Source organism: Zosterops lateralis (genome assembly GCF_965231275.1).
Source record: "Zosterops lateralis genome assembly, chromosome: 7".
NCBI lineage: Eukaryota > Metazoa > Chordata > Aves > Passeriformes > Zosteropidae > Zosterops > Zosterops lateralis.
In genome coordinates this window covers 31,477,836-31,501,201 of record NC_139767.1, presented here as the reverse complement: position 1 = coordinate 31,501,201, position 23,366 = coordinate 31,477,836, and the positions used below count along the sequence as shown (strand labels likewise).

At 38.2% G+C, this 23,366-nt stretch overlaps 1 protein-coding gene across 7 annotated transcripts in view; it reads left to right on the top strand.

Annotated features, from left to right (window-relative positions):
• NCKAP5 (NCK associated protein 5) overlaps positions 1 to 23,366 on the top strand; it is a 417,071-nt gene that overhangs the window by 325,249 nt on the left and 68,456 nt on the right. For all 7 annotated transcript variants that reach the window (XM_083865018.1, XM_083865017.1, XM_083865019.1 and 4 more), the window contains 2 exons: positions 3,367 to 3,405; positions 8,650 to 8,769. In XM_083865018.1, coding sequence (XP_083721144.1) covers positions 3,367 to 3,405; positions 8,650 to 8,769 — 159 coding nt within the window. The remainder of the gene's footprint in view (positions 1 to 3,366; positions 3,406 to 8,649; positions 8,770 to 23,366) is intronic.

The following is a 23,366-nucleotide window of genomic DNA, read 5'->3' as shown; positions in this document are numbered from 1 at the left end:
GAGCTTATTTAATTTCAGACATAACTCCATAAATGTATCTTTCCGTTGCTGAAAAATTGAATGCAAAACCCGGGATTGTGTTCCTGTACCTTTGGGCTTTGAGGTTAACATCCTTAATCCCAGTTTCCTATTGTGGAATTCAGCTGTCAGTTTATCTGTAGGTGGCAATGTCATGGTTATTCACATCACTGTGCCAACTGAGATTTCTGTCAAAGCTTCACCGTATTCACATGCAGGAAATTATGCAACTTGGGGTAGTTGATAGTTTTGCTGATGTTTTAGGAATTAACTAATCAAAAATGCAGAGTTATCTCAAAAAAAGGCATTCTGTTTTTAAGATTTGAATAAAAGATAAATGTTTTATTTTAGTACACTTGGAATGTCTTGGTGCATATGGAATCATACATTAAAGGCAGCTGTGTAAAATCTCAGTACTTGTAAAAGGCATAACAGATGTTGCATTAGGGTCTCCTTTCTTTGATTCATTCTTTTATACCTTTTCTATTAAGATCACTTTATGACATATATTTGTAAACATAATTGCCTAAGGAAAAAGCGAAGCTGGATCTTTTTATCTCTTTTATTGCAATCTAGAAGAGGAAACATCACCTAAAGATCTTGGCTATTAAGTTTAAAGGAAAGGCAGGCAGTGTGAAATCAAGGAGTGTCACCTTCTGCAGAAGAGCAAACCAAGGAACCAGCCAGCTCTTTTCTATTCCTTGTTTCACCTTGATTAACTGCAGTTATCACAGGTCAAGTAGTTTTACAGCCTGATTTTTACTGAGATCGAGCCACAGTTATGCCTCGTATAAGTGGGAACTTCACATTTTCTGCATCTCAGAAGTCAGTTCTTCTGCCTTCAATGATCTGTTTCCACAGTTTTTGGTAGTTGTGACTATCAGTTTTGTGGAGATGGTTCATGTTGCTCATTCACATCCATGGTGTCTCCTGTTACCTGTAAATTAAAATGAAGTAGATTATTGAGTTTAGCAGCTTATTTCCATATGCTGTAGGAGTAGAATGGCAACCTCATTTGAAATGCAAACATTTGGCTATGATTCCACTTATTGAGTGCTAAATTAATTTTAGTAACTGCAGAACATTTCACTGAAGGCTTCCCACCTCTGTTCCTGCTGAATACCAAAAATACGGACCTGAAAATTTTGAATGGTAATAACAACACAGTTTGCCAAGTCGCTAGATAATAGAAAAAAATAGCCACATTTTTCTAAAGAACCTTTCTTAGTGAGTTCCATGGGAGCTATGAATCACTGGCAGGTACTTCCATTTAGATACCTCTCTTCACTCAAAAGCTGGAAAATTTGTCATATATGCATCAGCAGGTTCAGTTTTTTCACCCGTTTGGAATATTATGCCATTTACACTCCTCTGTACAATATGTAAAGCTGTAGGAGTCATTTTGTAGGCTATGCTGTTGTGAGTGACTAGTGCACACTTCAAAGAACCTTTTTAGTTCCTCCTTGCTGAAGTAACTCTGTGTCAGAAAGTAAAGAAATAATGTATTCGCTATGGTTTGTTCAATTTTCAGGTAGAGCAAACAGACCTTAAAGTACCTGCCAGAAGGAACAGTGTTGGATGGAGAGCCTGAGAGCCTGCAGGGCAAGGCACATGGGCTTTCAAAACCCTAGCATGTTTACTTCTGTGGGTTATTACTGTTCTAATATTAGTCTGTGTCTTCTGTTAAATCATGTAGAGAGCGGTTCTTTTGCAGCCTTGTTCCACAGGCTGCCTGAAGTTAGGGACCAGTTTGGAAAAATAATTTGATACTAGGCAATTTTATGAGCATGAATCAAATGTAGCTTTTCTATCTAGCAGAAGTAAATTATTTACAGAAGTGAATTAGCTGCTGCAGCTCTTTGCTCCCAACTGAGTTTACATCAGTGGTGGTGGGGGTTTTATTTTTTGCCAAGAGTAACAAGAATCAATGCAGATTATTTAGTGATACCTGCATAAATTTTACTGTAATTTCTGTAAACCAGAACCAAATCAAAAATCTCTTTTTTCTAAGGGAGTCATCTCTACTTGCTCTGCCTAAATGCAGGAGCAAAACAATAAGGCAGCACATTGTGTGATAACATGTGCATATATTGTGTTGGACCTTCAAGTTAGACAGCATCAACAGAAAATCTTACCTCAGTCTTTCCTTCTCTCCCTCCTTCTTCCACCTCACTGCACCTATCCTTGCTGGTAAATATAAATTAGGAAGGATGTATAAAATAAACAACTTCAAAAATTCCCTGTTGAATATATAGTTCTTCTAATCAATGGTGTGTAATCTCATTCAAGTCAATGATGCTGTGTGGGGTGAATGCCTTCCAACCACATTTCGATGACAGTAGGTACTTTAATTTTCTGTGGCACTTTATGGTTTCTGGTTGTCATGATAGATGTACCATTTTGTCAATACTTAATCAAGAAACAATTAAACTTCATGAAAACATTCAGGCCTCCATCCTTGGCTGGTAAAAATCTGCTCTAGTGAATGCAGTCAATCCATGCTGATGCACACCAGCCACATATAGAGCTGTGAAAGTTTAATCTACTGCAAAGAAGAGATGACAGAAGTTAACCAAATGCCCCTCGTGTCACACTGCAATTGATACAGTGCACATTGCTTGTAATGAAGACTAGCACAGAAGCAGTTGATGTGAATTTCATGTATTCTTACTGGTATTATCTGATTTAAATACTAGTAAATAATTAAAATGCTAGAAATGGTGGTGTTTGTAGATAGAAAGTGGAGTGTAAAGCCACTGGCAACTGTGACACCAATACAATAATATTTATAACAATCTTAACTCACTCTGGTCAGATCTTTTTTTAACCTTTTGGGGCCTACATTGCATGCCAGAAAAGGACTGTCATGGTTTTAAGCCCAGATGGAGATGGAACAACACACAGCTTCTTGCTCAAGTCCAATAGAATGGGGAAAAGAATCAGTATAAAACTTGCATGTTGAGACAAGAACAATTTCCTTCCTGGCAGCTCCCCTGGTTTATATCACACAACATTCTGTGGTGTGGAATTGCCCTTTGGCCAGTTGGGGTCACCTGTCCCAGCAATGCTCCCTCCCAGTTTCTTTTGTGAACATCCTCACTGGCAGAGCATGAAACAAGATTAAAAAAAGGTCCTCGACTTAGGATAAGCACAACTTAGCAAAAAACCAAAACATTAGTGTATTGTCAACATCATTCTCATTCTGAATCCAAATCACAGCCCTGTAACAGCTACTGAAAGGAAATTAACCCTGCCCTGGCTGAAACCAGGACAGGCTACAAAAGAAGGTATTGTTTTGCATGCACACACATAACATATGTAAATTTGCCTTTTTTTTTTTTTTTTCAGGTAGCTAATCAGGTTGTTCAAGCTCTACTTACTCAAAAGGTAAGTTGTGATTTGGGTATTTTCAGTGTGACTTAAAGCTTGCAGATATTCCTTGTTTATTTGAGAGATATGTATACATTCTTAAACAGTATGCGTTTTTAAACTATGTTCACACATTCAGTAAGCAGGGGAAGTACTGCACAGGAAACATACTTGTAGTATAATTGCAAACCTGGCACAATGAAAAGGTTCACTGTGGCTCCTACAGAGATCTGTTCTACATCAAGTGCATGCCTGAGGTTTTGGTTTTCTGAAGGGGTCTTTGAGTTAAACATGATTCTGTGATTTCATTTTGTCAGGGGGAGAAAGAGGGAAAGGTAAACAAAACACAAAGTTCTGTAACTATAAGCTATGAGCATTTCAATATTCATGGAATGATCCTTTGTGAGGTCTAGACCACTTGATGGATGTGGCATTATTAAAATGCTTTGGATCATTTAGTTTTAAAAAAATGATTCGGAAAGAGACATAAATGCAGTCTTTTAAAGCAGATAGTGGAAAGGAGAATATAAATGTTTTGTCTACACTTAATGACAGGACAAGTAATAATGTTCTTAAAATGCAGTAAGAAACACCAAGTGTTGCAGTGTGCATTTCTCAGAAGGACCATAACCAAGTTAATCAAAAAAACTCTTGCCACATGCACAAAAGTGTTCTAGATGCAAGTTGTTTTTGAGGACCAGCTCCAAAGCCTCCCTTTGTGGACATCATTCTGCCCAGCAGGACATCATTCAGAATGCTCCCTGCAAATGGAAGAGTGGGGACAGAGGGGACAGGCAGGGTTCAAAGTATCATCCTATGATTTTTAGATGCACAACAAAGGTTTTTACTCTGGAAGGGGGATACTGCCTTCCAGCAGTTGGAAATGTTGCAGCTCAGAGGTGATTTGTGCAAGCCACGACATCCAGGGAAGTTTTCCCTGCTCTGTCTGTGTTTCTCTGTTTACACATAGGAGTAGGGTCTGTGCACCATCAGAGGACTGCAGAGCTGTTCTGGTGACACCTGCTAGAAATATAATTGGAGGTATTTTCTAAAAAAATCCCAAATAGGTGTTTCAATACAGTTTAAATGGAAATGGAGGTATTTTCTCATGTTAATATACACAAAAACCTCATACACATTTTGTGTTATAGAACCATATGTGATGAAATACTCCCCAGAGGGCTAGTATTATTATATTAATCTCTAGTTTGGGAATATTTTGCTTGTTTCCCAAATGGAGAGAGAAGCTTCTTGATTTCCTTTGTGAAGGTGTCAGACATTTTGATGACTACATACTTCCTCAGTAATTAATCCTTCCAAACCCATAGGAACCGAGGAGTTCCTAAGGATACAATAAAAGCAGATCCGAATACATTTAATAAAGTGATTTACTTAGGGTTGATGGGATTTAACAGCTGCTTACCTATTACTGAGTAATAACAGCTAATTTAATATCCATAGAAAGAGGAAAGAGGGTACTTTTCTAGATGCTAATGAATATTAACTGTTATGGTGCTCCTGACACCGTTCATACAAGTCCTTTTATAAGAAAAGACAGGAACACAATAGTGTACAATAAAGAGGAAATTGCACTCCTCACACCAGTCCCAAAAGGGTAGATATCAGAACCCAAATAGTAGCTGGTAAACAGATAAATCTACCATCATGCAGCTGAGCAGTAAGACAGAGTCAGTCATGCCACAGAGAGATAACACACCTCTGGAGCAGAGCAAGACACGAAGAAAAGCTGAGAGCTTTCACAAAAGGGAGAAGAGTGATTTTGTACAGTAGCACACACTGCGTGGGCTTTGCTGTGAATTTGAAATCATCCCTCAAGGACTAATTTTCACTTAAATTAAGTACACGCTGTAATGTAAGGAATAAAGCGCTGTGTACTTGCCGGGATGTGGAAAAGACTCTGATCCCACTGAGAGATTCTGGTGACACAAATTGAGTGAGCAAAGCTTGAGTGATTTATCAATGTCACTGAATCCTTGAAATGGAATTACAGTCTTAAACGTTCACTTTCCAAGTATGTAATTTGTTACAATACATATGGAATTGCTCTAACATGAGAGACTTCTTTTTGATGTGACTGGAGAAACTACATTAAATTGAATTTTTGCTGAGTTAGCCACACAGCATAATTTCACAATTTTATGTAGCAAAATTTTATGGATTTTCTACCACTTACTAATAGAAAATTTTGCCTCTAGGAAATTTAAGAAGTCAGACATCCGACAAAATTAACTGAGGCAAACCTGTATGATATAATGCTGAAAACATTCTTTCTCCTTCCTCCCAAAGACTTCTCATATAGCATGAGCTGACTGGACTGCTAAGAACTGGATTTTTAATTTTATTTTTTTCCATATAAGACCTGGATCAGCAGTTTGAAATTTGAGCTAAACCATTTAATTAAATAATTGTGTGACCTATGTATCTACCTCTTGCATTGCAGTCTCCTCCATAGAAGTGTATTCAGGAGATGACTATTTATGACTCTGGGTTCTTTATGAAAGCTATTCCTCTATTTTCATCCATTAAATAAAAAAGAAGTGAGTTAAGTGTTAATTAAAGCAGAAAGAAGCATGTTCAGAGAGAGAGCAGTGTTTTTCTGGAACCTCTGCTGAGGTCATTGGATCCAATATTGGAGAAGAGTGAGTCTCGTTCACACTGAAGAGATAAAGCAAGGCTATAGAGATGCTCAGATATCACTGTACTGAAACCCTAGGAGCATTTTAAATATTTGGGAGATTGCTGCTTTAATAGCTAGTTGTTTTGCCCACAGGAGAGGAATTATATACTTCAGACATTTGATAGTTGTATTAATTGGTAATTTTAGGACTTCAAGTTTCTAAATTCAGACTTTATTTTACCAGAATATTGCTACCTTTATGTGCCTTATTTCTCCTCTGGGCTGTGTGTGGCATTACCACTGGCAGGGTTTATAGCATCTAGGTGGGTAATCTACTATCATATATTTCACTTTTTTACAGAAATTCTAAAGTTTTAAGCATAAATCTTATGGTTTTAAAACTGTAAGATCGGAAGGTTTTGGGCAGAGGCCTTGCTAAGATTTAATATTTTTCTACACTGTTAGTTTCTGTGAATCATTTTTCCTGTTCAGTGCCCTTAGTAGTCTTGAAATGTTAAGCACTGTTGAAACAGCCAAAGCTCAGTTTTAAATTCTCTGATTTGTGAAAGACAGATAATGATGGGTCTTGATGCTTGCAATCTCTGTTCCTAATAGAGATTGCCTTGTGCAAGACCAGGGATAAGAGGTCTCACTGACAGGAAACAAAGCTTCAGGGCTTTAGAAATCATCAGCCTCAAGATTTTTTGAGGGTCGTGCTGGAAGGCTCTTGCAATTTCAACTGAACAGCCACTTGACAGCCACCTAAAACAAATGCTATAAAACCATCAGGAGAAAATAACTGCATTCATCCAGTATTCATAAAATCTGATACATATGCATAAAAAGATGTTTACAGTTTTCTGGGAGTCTCATGATGAACATATTTTATTGTGTGCTCACCTCTTATAACCTCAGTGCTGGTTACAGCAGAGACTGGAGCAACTTTAGGCAAGAATTTAAGCTACATTTGACTACAATTTCCCCCTCTGAGTTGTTTTCTCATCAGGCCAGGTCATCATGTTGTTAATGGTATGGAAAGGGCAGCATATGGGGGTGCTGGGGCCTGTTTCTCCACCTTCATATGGTGGAAAGTAATATAAGCTAGGCAATACCACAGGGCAGCAAATGTCCTAAATTTAAATAAGAGTAAGTATTTTGGAGATGTAAATTAAACAAACAAACAAACCAACTGCGATACGGCTGCAGCCTATTATTTTTACATGTAGTCTTTATTAGGAGATTTCCTTTCCTGTTTGTGAAGCTCTCTTGCCTCAAAATGGGCAGCTGCACAAAATATGCTGAAAAGCTCAGTGTCAGATTCTGCAGTGTCTCCAAAATCCTCTCCCTGACAGAATCCTGTGTTCCTTCAGGTGACCAGGAAAAGCAGGTTTTACACTGAAGATAGATTAGAGGTGGATGGATGGATGGATGGATAGATAGATAGACAGACAGACAGACAGACGTTAGCTGTATCTGAAAGACATTATTGGCTTGACTGGTTTTACACTCTACCTCTGCTTCTAATGGCCAATTTTAAATCTTTTTCATATAATGATGGAATGGCTTGTGCTGGAAAGGACCCTTAAGATCATCGAGTCCAACCATTAACCCAGTGCTGCCAAGCCCACCAAGCCACGTCCTCAAGTGCCACATCTACACAGCTTTTAAATCCCTCCAAGAATGATGACTCCACCACCTGTTCCAGTGCTTGACAACCCTTTCCATAAGAAATTGTTCCTGATACACAACCTAAAGCTCTCCGGGAGGCAAATCCAGAGGCCATTTCCTCTTACTCTGTCAGTTGCTGCTTGGGAGGATGGACCAATGCACATCTGGCTAGAATGTCCTTTGAGAGAGTTGTAGAGAGTGAAAAGAGCCTCTTTTTTTCCCACCCTAAGCACCCCCAGCTCCCTCAGCTGCTCTTCATCATATATGTGCCCCAGACCCTTCTCCAATTCCATTGCCCTTCTCTGCACTCACTCCAGCCCCTCAGTGTCTTTCTTTAGTGAGGGGCCCAGAACTGGACACAGCCCTTGAGGTGTGCCCAGCACAGAGGGAAAATCCCTGCTCTTCTCCTGCTGGCCACACTGTTTCCATACAGCCAGGGTGCCACTGGCCTTCTTGCCCACCTGGCACATCCTGGGGTGTCTGGGAAGACACAGCCCATCCACATCAGGCACTGCAATGCTGACTTGGTTGTTCCAGAAAAAGCAAGGAAGGGATCAGAATTCAGAGGAGTATCTTGAAGGCCACTTTGAACTTCTGCCTGGTTTGTTATAGCTCATGTGTTTTACTTAGCTCATGCTTATTACAATATTCATGTATTAATTGCTGCTTTGTGCTTTCTGTCAGCTGCAAAATGGAATACATTGCTAGCAAAGTCATTTTTTATGCTAACAGAAAACTCTGAAAGGAGACACCAGGTAGCTCCTGTTTGTCATGACAAGATTTTCTTTAATGTTATAATGGATGATCAAACAACCAGAGAAAATGGAGTAGCACGTTTTTCCGATTTTTACTACATTAAAAGTTGTGTGTTTATTTCTGCTTAGTATCTGACATTAGAGCTTTTTACATGCTTCTGTTACCTGCTTTCTAATTTTATTGTTTCCCTTGTGCTGCAGGGTCTGAGGGAGGAGTGTATAAAGCTGAAAATGAGAGTATTTGATCTGGAACAACAGAATCGAACTTTAAGTGTGCTTTTCCAGCAGAAAGTCAAACCAGCTTCTGACCTCCTCCTTCAGGTAGGAAATGGCCTTTGCAGGAAGCAAGCTATATTTCTTAAAATTATAGAACACTTCTCTTATTTTCAAGGCTATGTCTGTAAGTGGGAAATGACAGTTGATAGATTTAATATATTAGAAAATATCTGTTATCTGTACTCTGATCCCATTGAAACTGAGAATGTGTGCCAGTGAGCTCAGATCTTGTGTGCAGATCTGGAGAGAGGAGCACACCTGCAGAGTAACTTACTTTTTTAGGTGATTCTTCGCTATGATAAATGGAATGATATGGGTTCATTATCCCTCTGCAGGGGAGAAGCTCGTATTCCTTAACATCCTGCCTGATGGTGAACAGTGTAATTTCCTGTGAGAAGACAGCCCATTTATTTAACTTTTGCCATGTGTGATACTGTCCTGGTTTCAGCTTGCAAGGGTTTAAGTACATCTTCACAGGCTTTAGAGTGATTTTTTTTTGCTGATGTTTTATGGGAGGGATACAGCTGAGAAACCAATTGACCCATGTCTCCCTCATTTGCCATTCTGGAATTCTAAGAGATGTTTCAGTATCTTTCATCTGACAATATGTGTTATTGTGGATGAACCCATTGCTTTGTCATCCTTTTGTAGAAGTAGAAATGCTTTGCAGAAGTTCCAACAAATCAGACCATGAGCTAGGAGAACAGCAAATGAGGACTAATTAGAACTTTGCAGGACATATCAGCTACATAAATGATATTAAATGTGTATTTTAAATCCTCGCTGCTCTGCACCTGTAACTCAGAGGAAAATTTGGCCCTTGCATTGTTGTCCAGCAGCTGAGGGTTGCTGACTCTGGTCAGGGTGGGCTGGGTTTTCTGCAGAAACATGGTCTGCTCACAGCTGATGTTAAAGGAAAGGGAATCTCCATGCTGAGGGCAAATAGTTGTACTTATTGAGGAGCTCTGAAGCACAGGTCACCATCAGAGGGATCTGGGTTCTTGTTCTGTCTCTTTATTTTGTGTTGATTTTTGTGTTGCTGGGTCAGGACTGGTTTCTTGTCCCTTGTCCCCTGTTTCTTTTGCTAGTTCATCCTTCATAGACCCCTGTACAGAGGGCTGATGTCTCTTTATCCATTCACAGTTCTGACACATCCACCCCAGCATGGCTCTTCATTGCTCGCTTCTGCTTTTGACAGTCTCATCAGCTGCTCCTTCTCCCTGGTTTGGGGTAGCTTTTTCCTTTTCTCCCGTTCCCAAAGTGTCTGACTCCAGCTGATGTCAGCTTGGGGTTAGATTGCACAGAAATCACACGCTGCACATTCATTGTTACAGGTGCAGTTCCTATTCCCAATTCCTTGTGTGGCAACAATAAAACCTGGTTATTCTGGGAATGCTGCAGGAGTGTTAGATAGCATCTGAAAAGTGGGATCAACACTTTGACTTGAGGTCCTTGAAACTGGATTGTGCAGCAGCTCTGAAAAAAAGTTGAAAGAGATGAACCTGCATGAGGTGGAAGGAAGAACCGAATGATCTAACAGGTTTTCCTGAGGGATTCAAACTATTTTACATCATTGTTCTTGCACAGTTTGGCAGGAACTAATGTACATAGATTTTTTTTCCTCCCTTTTCACTTGATTTTTCATTATTGGCTGAGGACAAAAGGGGAATTAAGTTAATTCAGAAATTCCAGATCTCCCTGGAGCAAAATTTGCTGCTATGTCTGTTCTCTTGCTATCAGAAGGTTTTAACCCACTAGGTGAAAAAAAAGCAGAGAACAAGTTGCAGTGTACGTTAGAAAAGGAAGAACTTCTGTTAAAACACTTCGTATGTCCTTTTTTACAAAAAAAAAAAAAAAAAAAAAAAAAAAAAAAAAAAAAAAAAAAAAAATCCAAACCAAACAAAGCAGGAAATCTGTGAGTTTCCAGAATTTTAATTATCCTCTAATTATACTCCAGACTCCAATGAATGGCATGTAGTCTGTGATCTTGCAGCCTGAGATGCAACATCTGAAGAAGGATGTTTTCTTAGGACTGAAATTGAGCAAATACTGTTGTGTGCCTGCATAAAATGAAAGAACAGTTTGCATTATGTCTTCTTGGAAGTGCACAGAGCCCAGATTTAGAGCAGGAGGTAAATATTGGTTTAAATGTGTCACTCTATGGAAAAGTTATAAATATGTGCTTAAGGAGATTCCTGTTAGATCATGACCCCAATCAAGGGAAAGGGTAAATTCTGCAAACTGGGGGTGGGGGCATGGGGTGTTTTCACCTTTCCTGTACTCTCTGATACAATATGTTCAATTTTATTTAATGCTGACCTCATCCTAGGAGTAGCCACACTCAGTAAAACCACAGATTTTGAAGAATGCCATGGTAGAGGACACGTGCTAAAAATAAGTAATGTTAGCTATTTTTTCTGCATATCAGCCTCTGTGATTTCATTGTATATTACCATAAAATTATTCCATATTTGACATTAGGAGACTCTTATATTAGAGAGTAGGATTATTTTTAAACCATAAACATTTTTACTTTTCAAATTTCAACAGAAATATAGATTTCTTTGTTTTAAAACAAAATTTAAAGATAATTGTAGACTTCACCATTGCCCTAGGTTTTTGTGTGTATTATTGCAAGCAAATAATGATTCATATGTTTTAGATATCAGGTTATTCCCATTTTTTTTCCAGTGAATGGATTGGTATGAATGCTTTGAATTTGCAGAGTAATGGCCTGCACACCTTACCAATTGCACTGTGTTGGTTTTGCTCACGTTTCTCATACACTTCAAAAGAAACACTCATTTTGCTACCAATTAAAAATAAATTAAATATGCGTAGTACAGTTTTTATGGCTGCCTCAGGAATCCTGCACTGTAGAAATAGTGTTAAAAGTATTAATTTTTCATGCATTTACCAAAAATGTGAGTGCTTATGGAGTTGAAGTGCCTAATAGTGTTTTTAAAGCAATGTCTGTTGAGATATTGTGATTGTGTGTGTGTTGCCATGTAAGTTCTTTACTGCCAGGAATTTTGGTGTGCTCACTGCCTGCAGGGAGTGACACAGATGCTGTGTCACTCCTGTCATGAAAAGATAAGTAATGCAGTCTCTGATGCAAAGTTTTTGGAGGGTAAAAAGATAATTCAGGCTTTTATCTCTTCACCTCTGATATTGTAGACAGTTTTAAGAGCTACCCTCTCTTTCTGGGGACATTCTTTGTAGCTGAAGTGTGTGATTTACAGAGGCAATACTAGAACAGATAAATAAGGAGAAGGCTGATTGCCTTTTTTTTTTTTTTCTCATTATTGTTGTTTTACAATATTCAGGAAATCTTTCTGAAACAGCTTTTTTAAAATTATGAAGCCTTGGAAAAGTGTTTTGTGTCAGCACCATCTGAGAAAGAGCAATAGTTATAGTTAAATCTTAACATAAAAGAGTAGCTTCTGCCCAAGCAGCCTTCATTTTCCTCTGTTAATGTGGTTGCTAAAAAGATATTAAATTCTGCTTTTCATAGCAAGAGGGGTTGGGAAAGAATACCAGGAATTCCATTTTAATGACCCACCTTGTGCTTCATCTGCAAGTGGGACAAAGATTTAAAACTGAGTAGAGGAAAACCAATTAGAAGAGAGAAATCTGTGGAAGTGATGTACAGAAAGATCATGAAGGGATAAGATGGGGATCAGGCGTTGCCTTCCTATAAATATCCCTTTTAATTTTTTTTTTTATATTATATAGCTGTGTTTACATAAATTCAGGATGTTTGCCAGATGAATTGTTCCCATTGGAGAAGTCCTGCTTTCACTTCTCACCCAGAAAGTTGTTGTCACAGGGTTTTTTTTATAAAACATGGAGGATTTTTCAGTGAAAAGGGATGAAAAAGTGGCAAGTAGTAAAATTTATTGAGTTGATTTATTTGATTAAATAAGCAATAAAATTTTCATAGTTGGGAAAGTATAAGATAATATTTCTAATCATAAGATTTACAATATCCCTGATCTTAAACTATATTTTCATTGCCATTTTATTTCCATCATAAAAATTCTACTTTATCAACCCCAGAACCAGGCAGGGAGGTCTCCTGAAGCATCTATTTTCTCCTTGTGTTTCCCTGGCTAAATTATTTATATTTATTACTCATAGACCATCCACACTGTTTAATTTTACACCTAAAGTTTTGCCTAAAATTCTACAGCACAGAGAGTGTTGAGTTCTCAGGTGGGCAAATTAAATAATAATTACTTTGTGATGACTGCATTGATATGAGCCCTTTTAATAACCTGACAGCTCTGCCCTGCTGTACAGGACAGAGCGTGGCTGTGCAGACTGTGATGGAAACAGTGGCACAATTTAGCAGGAAGGGGGTAAATTGCACCAACGACATTATTATATATGGAAAGAAGAAGAGGGCACTTAATTGCCCTGAGACCTGCCAAAAGGAGATGGAATGTCTGGGCTCAGAGCCTGACCTCTGGTGCAGACATCATTAGACATGATGAAGTCTGAAAGCAGGAGGTTAAAAGGGAAGTTGCATTTGCTTTGCAGCAACGAGATCGGTGTAATATTTAAGTGTTTCAGAGAGTAGATGTTTGAGGGTTTGAAATGAAACCTAAAGATGGTCACACACTGTTAGGGAACAGTTTGTCAGCATTCCAAAGTACATTTCAGTAAGTGGATTGTTACATGCCCAGCAGCAGTAGAATTTCCTTCTCACAGAAGTCAGGTGCCTGCAGGCTCTCAAGGGAGCAGGCAGACCTGATAGCAAATCAGCAAATTGTATTTAAAGTTGTGAAAGTCCTGCAGCTGACCTGCTTATTTGCTTACTTCACATTTATTCCTCTGTATCCATCAGATTGTCAGGGCACTCCTTTCTGCAAATCTGCAGGAAAGTTCCAGCTCCAGAACAAACTCTGTCCTTTTCTCCTCTGTAAACATATAAACATAAATAAGGTGTGGCAGCATCTTTAGTGAGTATTTCCTTACTCAGAACTCAGGACTGGTGGCTTGAAGGAGAAATTAATTCCAGTTCTGCTAATTCCTTCAGCAGTAATTGAATGCTGCTTACAAGTTAAGACAATCTCCAGGGCTGTATAACAGAGAAGAAGGTGATCACATAAATGCAAAGCATGTTTGAGATATAATAAATTTAACCTTGTACATTACTTTTATCCAAGAATTTCATTGCTAGTAGATCCCCTTTTAAGAAATGTAAGAGTGGATTTCACTCTGTTTATGGTTCTCAAAGAATTTCAGGCTGTAGCCCTGCTGGATTGATTCCTCCAGGTCAAGGCTACCAAAGTGCACAGTTACCATCACCAAAATCCTACCCCAGGATCTTCATGAGCCTCCAACCATGAGAAATTCTAATAATATATATCTGTATATATATGTTATATCTTCTGTGTATCAGGAATCAAGATAGTGATCTAGTATGGAGCACTCAAGTTTTTTGAGACTTTTAAGAACAAATTAAAGAACATTCTTCATGTGAGGATGGTGATGTCATTGTTTCCAATCTTGCATTATTTCAGTAAACTGTTATCTACTTATTATTTGTTCCATGTCCTCACTCACTAAGACAGAAATACAAAACTTTGAAAGTCTGTATTTCATCTCGATATAAATCATCAACATGTAATAATACATTATAAACCATATTTATTACTTGCCCTGTTTGCAGCTCCAAATATATGCTGAAGAATTATTACAAAGACAAAAGATTTAGGAGAGCCAATTGGTTAGATAAATGGGTGACCAAAAAAGTCAGTGATGAGAGAAGGAAAGGAAACATCCCCCTTCTGGAGAAACTTCATCTCATCTCCCTAAGCCATATGATTTCTAGTTTTGAATGCACAGCAGCAGCACAGGACCTGGAAGAATTTGGTGGTGTATCTGATATGCAGCCAGCCCTGGAAGGAGCTCCCAGAGAGGCAGGCTGAAAAAGGAACACAAAAATGTTTGTTATAGATGGTGGAATGAGAGGAGAGGTAGGGCAGGATCCCTCACAAGAGATCAAACTAAAGCAAAGCACAGTGAGAGGGTCAGTGAAGGACAGTATTTTATTATGGGGGACTTAGATCAACCCACCTGATAGGCTTGCTCCATCAGTAATTTGTGTTTTGGTGATTTACCTTCTTGTCAGACTGTTGTCCCTTATTTCAGCAATTCAATTCTTAGTGATTAGCTCTCAAACAAAATCAAAACATTAACTTAAGCTCCCAGGGCATGTAGTTCTGATTAGAATGATAATGCTTTTAAGAGGAAAATTACCCCCAGCTGCTCAGCATTCCTCTGTCCAAGTATTTTAACTATCCTGGAGAGGTTCCACAGAAAACCACTGAAAGGCTTTCCACATCAACACAAACATGATGTTCTGTGATACAATTTCAAACAGATAAATTTCAGCTACTAAGTCTAAAAATGAGCCATTGCCATTATCCTGATGAAAATAAATTGCTACAGCGATAGCAAAACCAGCAAATCAAATGAGCAAATAATCTTCAGGAAAGCCACAAGTGATCCTTGGTGAAGTATTTATGAATGATTTTGACTGAGGAGAGCAATATTTTTGAAGTTTCGAAGAAATGTAGAGGCATAATTCAAGAGCAAAGAGAGTATTTCAGAGCAAGCACATGTCAGGAGAATGGTGGGGCTGTGCTGATGTGACAGGTCTGGACAACAAAAGTGAGATTTTACTGCCAATTTCTAGACAAAGAAAAATAAGCAACTGACACTGAGTGAACCAACAATTTTTCTTTATTCTGTGCATAGATTTTTATTATCAGGGATGATCTACATGATGACAGGAATCCAATATGGCATTTGAAACCCTAACTAAGTACGTGGACAGAGTAATTAAGTACAAGCATTTTGTTCATGTTTTTTTCCTTTATTCCATTATTTTGGAATATATGGGCATATATATTCCCATATATTCCATATGGGAATAAATTTTAAAAAGGAAGGAATTCCACAGTAGGAAAGAATACTGCTGTTGTATTCCTTTCCAAACCTGCCCTGTGCTTATTACATTGTAATAAACATTAAAAAGACATGCTTTTTTTATTCAATGCAGTTATATTTAACCTACAGCAGTGCTTAAATTGTGGCTGCTCTTTCAGCCTGTTTGTTGGATATATTAACAAGATTTATTAGCAACTTTCCATGTGAATCCCTGCATAAATGATCAAGTACAGAGGCTTAGAGAGACTGGTTGTGAACTTAATGAAAACTGTGAGTTAGTCATGTGTTTATATTTTGTGTGACCAACACATCCATGTGTTGTCTGATATTTTCTGGTTTTGCAGTTTGCAGTTTATTTATTTTAATATAAAGTTGTTGTATTTGAGTCAAGAGTCAGTCATTCAGATTTCCTTTCTAAATGGAAAAAATCTTTCTCATGGACATCCTGATAGCAAAAATCAGCATGGATTTGTTCTAATGTTATCACAGTGTGTGATGTGGTACCTACAAGCCACTTGTTACATATAAAAGTGCAAGTTCATGTCATCAGGTCAGCTTTTAAAGCCTTCCCCCTTTTGGATTTCACAGTGGAATAAAACAGTAGCCACTGCAAGTCCTGCTTAAATGCAGTGTGCTCAAACAACAGGTGTGCAGGGCAATTGTTTCCTCCTCATGGTGCATATTTCACACTCTGTAATTCTCAAATGGAATACCAAAAGAATGTATAAAATTAATTCAAAGATTTAAAGGGCTCTGTCTTGTGGTAAAGTGGGAATCTATTGAAATTCCAAAGCACTACAGAATTATAACTCTTGTTATTACAGATCTATGATTTTCTTTTTATTGCGCTAATGGAGCTAAGTATGTAGTTACTTTTTATTTTCTTAAAACTTTGAGATTTAAAGAAAGGATAACTATGCAAAAGCATATATGAAACAAATAATAGATAAAGGATTAATTTCATCTGTTATTACACTCAATGCATATAAAGCCTCATTTATATTTTTACTTTATTACTGTGGTTTTGTTACTGTTCTTTAAGTGCAGTGGCACTTTGAAGATGTGAAGCAATACAGAATCAGGTCTCTTTTACTGAGAAATAGGTGTGCCAATATCTGCTCTGCTTCATAACATCTAAACTGTTCAGATTATATCAGGCTGGTGTGAATTGCTAGTAATGTAAAATTACATATTCCATCAAATGAAACAAACTAACATTATGCTAAGGGTTGAAGCACATAAGATTACTCAATAGGTATTTTCTGTTGCCATCTGTTATGGAAAAAAAAATAATTTTCTTGTGATACACTTTATATTTTTTGTATATTCTTACAGATACTGCACATAGAAGAAAGCGTTGATAATTAGAATAAAATGTTACTCATAATGAATCATAAAACACCCACGGAACCAAACTCATCTTTTAGTATTGAATTTTACTAATGCTCTCCTTTGTTTCCCAAATGACCTATCTTCTTTAATGATAGTTGGGATACTGGTAAGATTCAAATTCTCATCCAAAGGCCATGGCACTATTGACTGAATCTCTGTTGACTTCGCTGAGAATGTGAAATACTGTATTGCAAGATAAAATCAGCACAAGGTGCTCAGTGAAACTGAAGAGTCCATTAGTGCCTTAACTCTTAAATTACCATCTGGGTATCTCTCTTGATAAGGACGAGCTGAAAGGAAAAGTTACCTTTGTCATTAAATCTTTAACAATGTGATATTGACAGCCTTGAGTTTTCCTGTATTTTTAGCACTTTTAGACTGCATTCCCACTCCTTTCTTCCTCTGGATGTGGGCAGGCTGTGTTCCATTAGTCACTAAGCGATGTCTGGGTGCAGCAAGGGGCAGTGATTTGTCTGTGTCCTGTGTGCATCACAAGGGCATCTTCAACATTATGAATTAAACTCCATCTTACTGCATTAGAAGTATGGAAAACAGACTGCCAAAGTAATGGCATCATGAATTAATAGCAGTGCTTTAAAAATCTCAACTGTACTCCCACTCCTCATCTCATCTTTCTGGTATACAATATCAGAAATGAGCTACTTAATTTTGTAGTGTTTTCATCCTAAATTTTTATATTCAATTATATTTTAAAAGCAGAAATGCTCAATCATTTTGTTTAAGTTTCTATTACTTATTATTAACTGGTTTTCTCTAAATAAGCCTTGTGTACTTTCCCTGTTCGGTAGATGCAGGCACAGACACAGGTCTAGACACAATTATTATGAATTATAGATACTGCAAGTGTGAGCATGAAGCAGAGATTAGCATTGTGTTTTAGAGGCTCACTTAGATTTATTTAACTGAATGACCCCTAGGAGATCTTGACAATAATTAGAAATATGGGTACTCTGCCCTGTCACTAGTCTTCACCTGGTACTTGCTCCTGGGGAAATAACAAATGGATTTAACCTTTCATTTAGGTCTTCAGGTCCTTCATTCACATAGGACCAGACTTTCATTGTACTGAGCTCTTCTAAAGATCTGGCTACTGCCAAAATGGGAGCTGATCCCTTTTGAAGCTCTATATAATACATCCTGTATTATAAGCCCTGCTTTTATCCACAGTGGAAAAAGCATCAGTTCACAAGGGCACAGATTCCTAGTCAAGAGTTGGTTGGTGCAGGTTCTTCTGAGCAGAGACAGCAGCTGAGAGGGTTGGCAGCTCTCAGCCATCTGAGCCAGAGGTAAAACTCCCAATCTGGTCCAGGCTGCCTCTGGCTGCAGGGTGGGAGAGGGGATTTTTCCATGCTGTCCCATGCCAGGCTTAGCCCTGGCCCTCCCAAGGCCAGTTCAGGTCCTTAGTAATGCTTGGAGGACATGGTGCCTTTCCTTCCGGGAACACAGCTCGGCCTGGGAGCAGTGACTGGCATTTCTCATTTCTTATTTCCATCTCCTGGTGTTCCTTCTGACTGGGACAGCAGGAGGGAGATGCAGATGAATGTGGGCAGTGACGGGCTGTGTCCTCAGGCCATCCATGCCCTCTCCTTGCTGATACCAACACAGGCTCTCCCTCCTCACCTGTGCTTCAGCCTTACCTGGCCTGCATGGCCAGGCTGATGGGGAGGTCCTTGCAGGGTTTCTCATCACTCCAGAGTAGGTTGGTGGAATTCCAGGAGGCCACAGCCAAGGATTGAGATGCTTGTTGACATCATCAAGTGTCCAGAGTTGTGCTGTGTCCTACACAAGCCCTGTGTTTCTGGTGGATCAGGATAAACCTTGAGGAACTTGAAGTGCCATCTGGAAGTCTTGTGGTCAGATTTGGGACTTTCAAGAATGAAATACCACTGGAAATGCACACTTACGACCCTCTAGAAGCTTTCTTTCTGAAAAGCAGTAGAAGATTTGGAAGCCTATGGGATAATTCCGGTCCTGGCAGAAATTCTTTTCATTTCAATAGGAAATACAAGGATTGATAATAGGAGAAGTGAAGCCAATAATTCCTACCAGCTGGGAATCTACCCACTTAGTCTTTCTAAATCATATTTTTAAGTAAGTGCTTTGAGGGAAAGGAATAGAATCCAGGATTTGTATCTAGGTATTCAAGAAAAAAGTCTCTTCTTATTAGAAATTATTCTGTCAGAGACAAAAACAATGCATTAGAGTTGGAGAGAAAATATATACGTAAAAGCCTTAAACTAACAATAAAAGTATTTCTTGCAACTCTCCTCCTACTTCTAAATGTCTTTAAATCCATATGACATTTCAACAGTATTACACACACACACACACACACAAAAAAAAAAAAAAAAAAAAAAAAAAAAAAAAAAAGAGGATGGAAGAATGGAGAAGGAGAAACTTTTTAATGCATAATACTGAGGCAAGGAAAATATGGCTGGTTTAACATTAACCTTGACAAATTCATGCTCTTGTCATTTAAATGAATGAACCTTTCCAGTGTCTAGATTGCTGGGCCTTGGGAAGCAGCAATGAGGATCACAAAAACAATGCCCATCTCTCTTTTCTTTTTTTTTTTTTTTTTTTTTTTTTTTTTTTTTGAGTAAATGAACGACTCCAGTGAAATCCAAATAAGGATGAATCTGCTCACTTGAATCCCCTGTTCACAGCCAATGAACTTCCCTGTGAAACGGAGCTTGCCCTCCTGGGCTGCCATGTATTGATCTAAAACATCTTCCCTGAGCCTTCTCTCTCCTTTTCCTCCTACAGGCAAAAGGTTAGTGTTAGATAATAGTATTCATTTTCCAGACATCTGCACATGTTTTAATAGCCTTTAGAAGGTTTGAAATCGTTTCTGTTTGACCACCACAGGGCTAAAATGCCATTAAGACTTAGATTGTAGCAATACATAACAATCATAGCCCTGTAGTTCAACCTGGCAATAAAAAAGCTAATTTATTTTACTGGAGATTTAAATTAATGTGATGAACTCCTCTCTAACAGGAGTTCAACACCACTCTCACTAAAAATACCACGTCCCTGCATATTTTCAAAACCAGATAAAACACTTGTGACAAACCTTGTGTGTGTATTGTGTGTGCTATTTTGGAGTGTTTGCACGTGTGTTTGTGTGTCCATGTGAAACTCCTACTGTTCCTGAGACCATTTGGACTTTCCTGTCATATCTTCATTCTGAGCCTCTTTTCTTCTGTCATCTGGCTCGTAGGCTCAGCAAGGAGAAAGTGATTAATAAGGCAAGTCTCCAGTGTTAGCATTGGGGTTTGTTTAACACCTTGATAGCTGGAATTTTCCTGTGGACAAAAATTGTTGCTGGTTAAGTAAATTCAGTTGAAAATAGTTTTAAAAACAGATCTATGCATTTAATAAAGATATTTTTGAAAATCTGTGAAAGAAATATTTAGACTTCAGACAGTTATTATCATTTCCAGCTAAATGCCAGAGGAAAGCTTCAGCTTATCCCATTATAAAGTGATAAAGCAGCATCTGATGGCAGCAGCTTCTGTGATAAAATGATCATGGCAGTACTGAGAACGAATCTAATAAGGGAATTGATCTGTAGATTCCAATTCTAGTAGAGCCAACATTGATCAACATAAATGTCAATAAGAAGATCTCACTGAGGTCTGCCTAATTCCTTTAGATTATTTTGGGGCATAGTCAGAAAGTGAATGTGAAAATGGATTTTAAACTGGAAGAATCGCAAAGGCAAAGAACAATGTTACATTGTGCTACCAGGAATGCCACTGGCTGTCACTGTATGACCAGTTTAGCAACAGGTCGAAATTAGTGAGTGGCTTTTAATCATATAAGAATTGATAATGCAATGACTGCTGCAGAAGTGAGACTTTTCTCCTGTATTTTTATATTAAAGCATTTCTTAAATACAGTGAAATAATAAAAACCAGCCTGCCTCTTTACTGCTGAAGCATAGATAGCATGTGTAGGGCATGCCAGAAAAGATTAATGGTGTAATTCTTCCTTGTTGCAGGACTTCAGTATAAAGTTGTTTCCTAGACTCTTTCTGACAACATCAAAGTGTTAAAAACAAAATGGTTTTGTTTGTGGACAGTGTAACAATAGCAGGTGTCAGGATGTGCAGGATGTGCCCTTCACTCTTTGGTGTTGCCATAATTCACACAATTCCACCTGTGTGGTGCTGGCCCTCATTTAGCACAGTGGAATTGACTTACTAAGTAGTGTTAGATCAATGGGAAGAGATTTAGAAAAATAAGAGGCAAAATACAAATATGTACTTAATAAAAGGCTCGACTCCTGCACATCACTATTCTCACAGCATGGCTGTTTCCCCATACTCCAAGGAGTCTTCCATTTGCAGGCTCGTTGAAAACATTTTTTCATTAATTATTCACGTTCTGAGTAGCTGATTACTGGGTCATTGATGTAAACTGTTGACTTTACGGTAATTACAAACCGCAGGGAACTTTATACATGCATTTTCCTAAGAAATTAAATTAGCTCATTTTCATATTACTGCAATATTTACAGACTCCTACCATAGTGCTATTAAAATGAGAACTAACACTTTGGAATCTCAGAGCTTGAAAACACTGATAGGCATATAAAATGAAAACTGGGATCAGAGGGGATTACTTTGTGTCTTTCAATGTAACTTTTATTTAAAGCAGTTTATAAAAATTAATAAACCTAAGGATTTGGACCAGGAGTAATTTTAGCCTTACATTAATGTTGTCAACTCTCTGAAGAATACAGAGAGATTATGCTATTTGTGTTTATACATCAAATGCCTGCTTAATACCTCCCAGTTTATACCCTAGAATTTAAGTTTCCAGCCTTTGGAGTTACTTGGGGTCTAACTCTCTGAGTTTTGCCACCTCTGGATGGCTCAACAGTAATAGAGAGCTGCAAGCTTGGGAACTCTGCAGGCGACTCAAACCAAACTTTGCTTTACTTTTTGTGCTGGAATTGCCTTGTTAGCAGGATTTTCTGATGTTGTTTTAGCACCCTAATCTTCCATACAAATGTTTCTAGTATCAAACCCTTGTACTTTGTCTTGGATGTTGTCTTAGTCTCAGTAAACTCACTCAGAGGATTTGCCAGCAAAATGACAAACCCCTGTTAATTCCAGGGTTGGATTTAAAGTCTGGCATCTTTTGTAAAGGCTTTTTAGAAAAGTGTGCCTAGTAGGAGGGAAAAACAACAAAAAAACAGATGGAAAATACCAAATTAGAGCTTCCATGGAAGTATTTTTATTAGATTAATGGAAAACTTAGACTCACGTGCTTCACTTGAAATTTGACTAGCTGAAAAACTTCCTTTTTTTATTTTATTTTGCACTAAGAACTCATTTAGCTTACTGAAATGCATCTTAAAGTTTGTCCTTTAATATTATCTTATGTGTAACACATCCTCCTATCACCACTGAGCCATACTGCATGTTTGTGGTTGTTTCCTGTATTTTAAAGAGCTGTTGGTAGGATCAACCAAAGTCTCCCAACTTTTTGCTCAGAGCACTGGAAGAGCTATCCTGGGCCTCATCTACTGTGTGTTAACCCTTTCCTCCCACTAAAAATAAATACAGCCTGCTATAGTGGTGGTGTCCTGTGGTAACAGGAGTTAAGAGCCCTCGTAGCAACAGGCGGAGCAAACTGAGTTCATCTGCCTGAGGCAGAACAGATTTGAAATGTGAAAGACAATGTACATGCTCATACTAAATAAAGTTGTAAGGTGCAAGACTTCTGAGCTTCTTTGCCTGTTCCAGACTGAGCTGTAGGATGTTCCATGCTTTTTTGTCAAATATCTTCACTAACAGCTTGGGGCGCTGGAAATGGTACCTGCAGCAACAGAGAAATAGAAAAACTGGCTTAACGTGGTGCATTGGCTTTACAGTCAGAAGTTGGCTGTTCTTGGCTGTGCAGGGCTTTATTTATAGCTTTGAGATGTCTAAGTGATGAACATCTAATTACTTTGCGTTAGTGAGGAGGATTTTGAACAGTCAAAGGGTGCTAGTTTTTTACTCCAGTTTTAGCCCCAATCCTGTAAATGGTTAAACATGGCCCAACATTAAGAGAAAAAATAATTTTCATAGAATTGTGGACTGGTTTGTGTTGGTTGTGACCTAAAAGCTCATCTCTTCCCAACCTCCCTGCCATGGACAAGGATAACACTAACTAGACCTGGTTTTCATTTACTACAAAGTTCAAACAGTGTTAGCCATGAAGTTCTGCTTATAGCAAGTGAATAGTAGGAAATAATTCTGAATTTTCTATTAA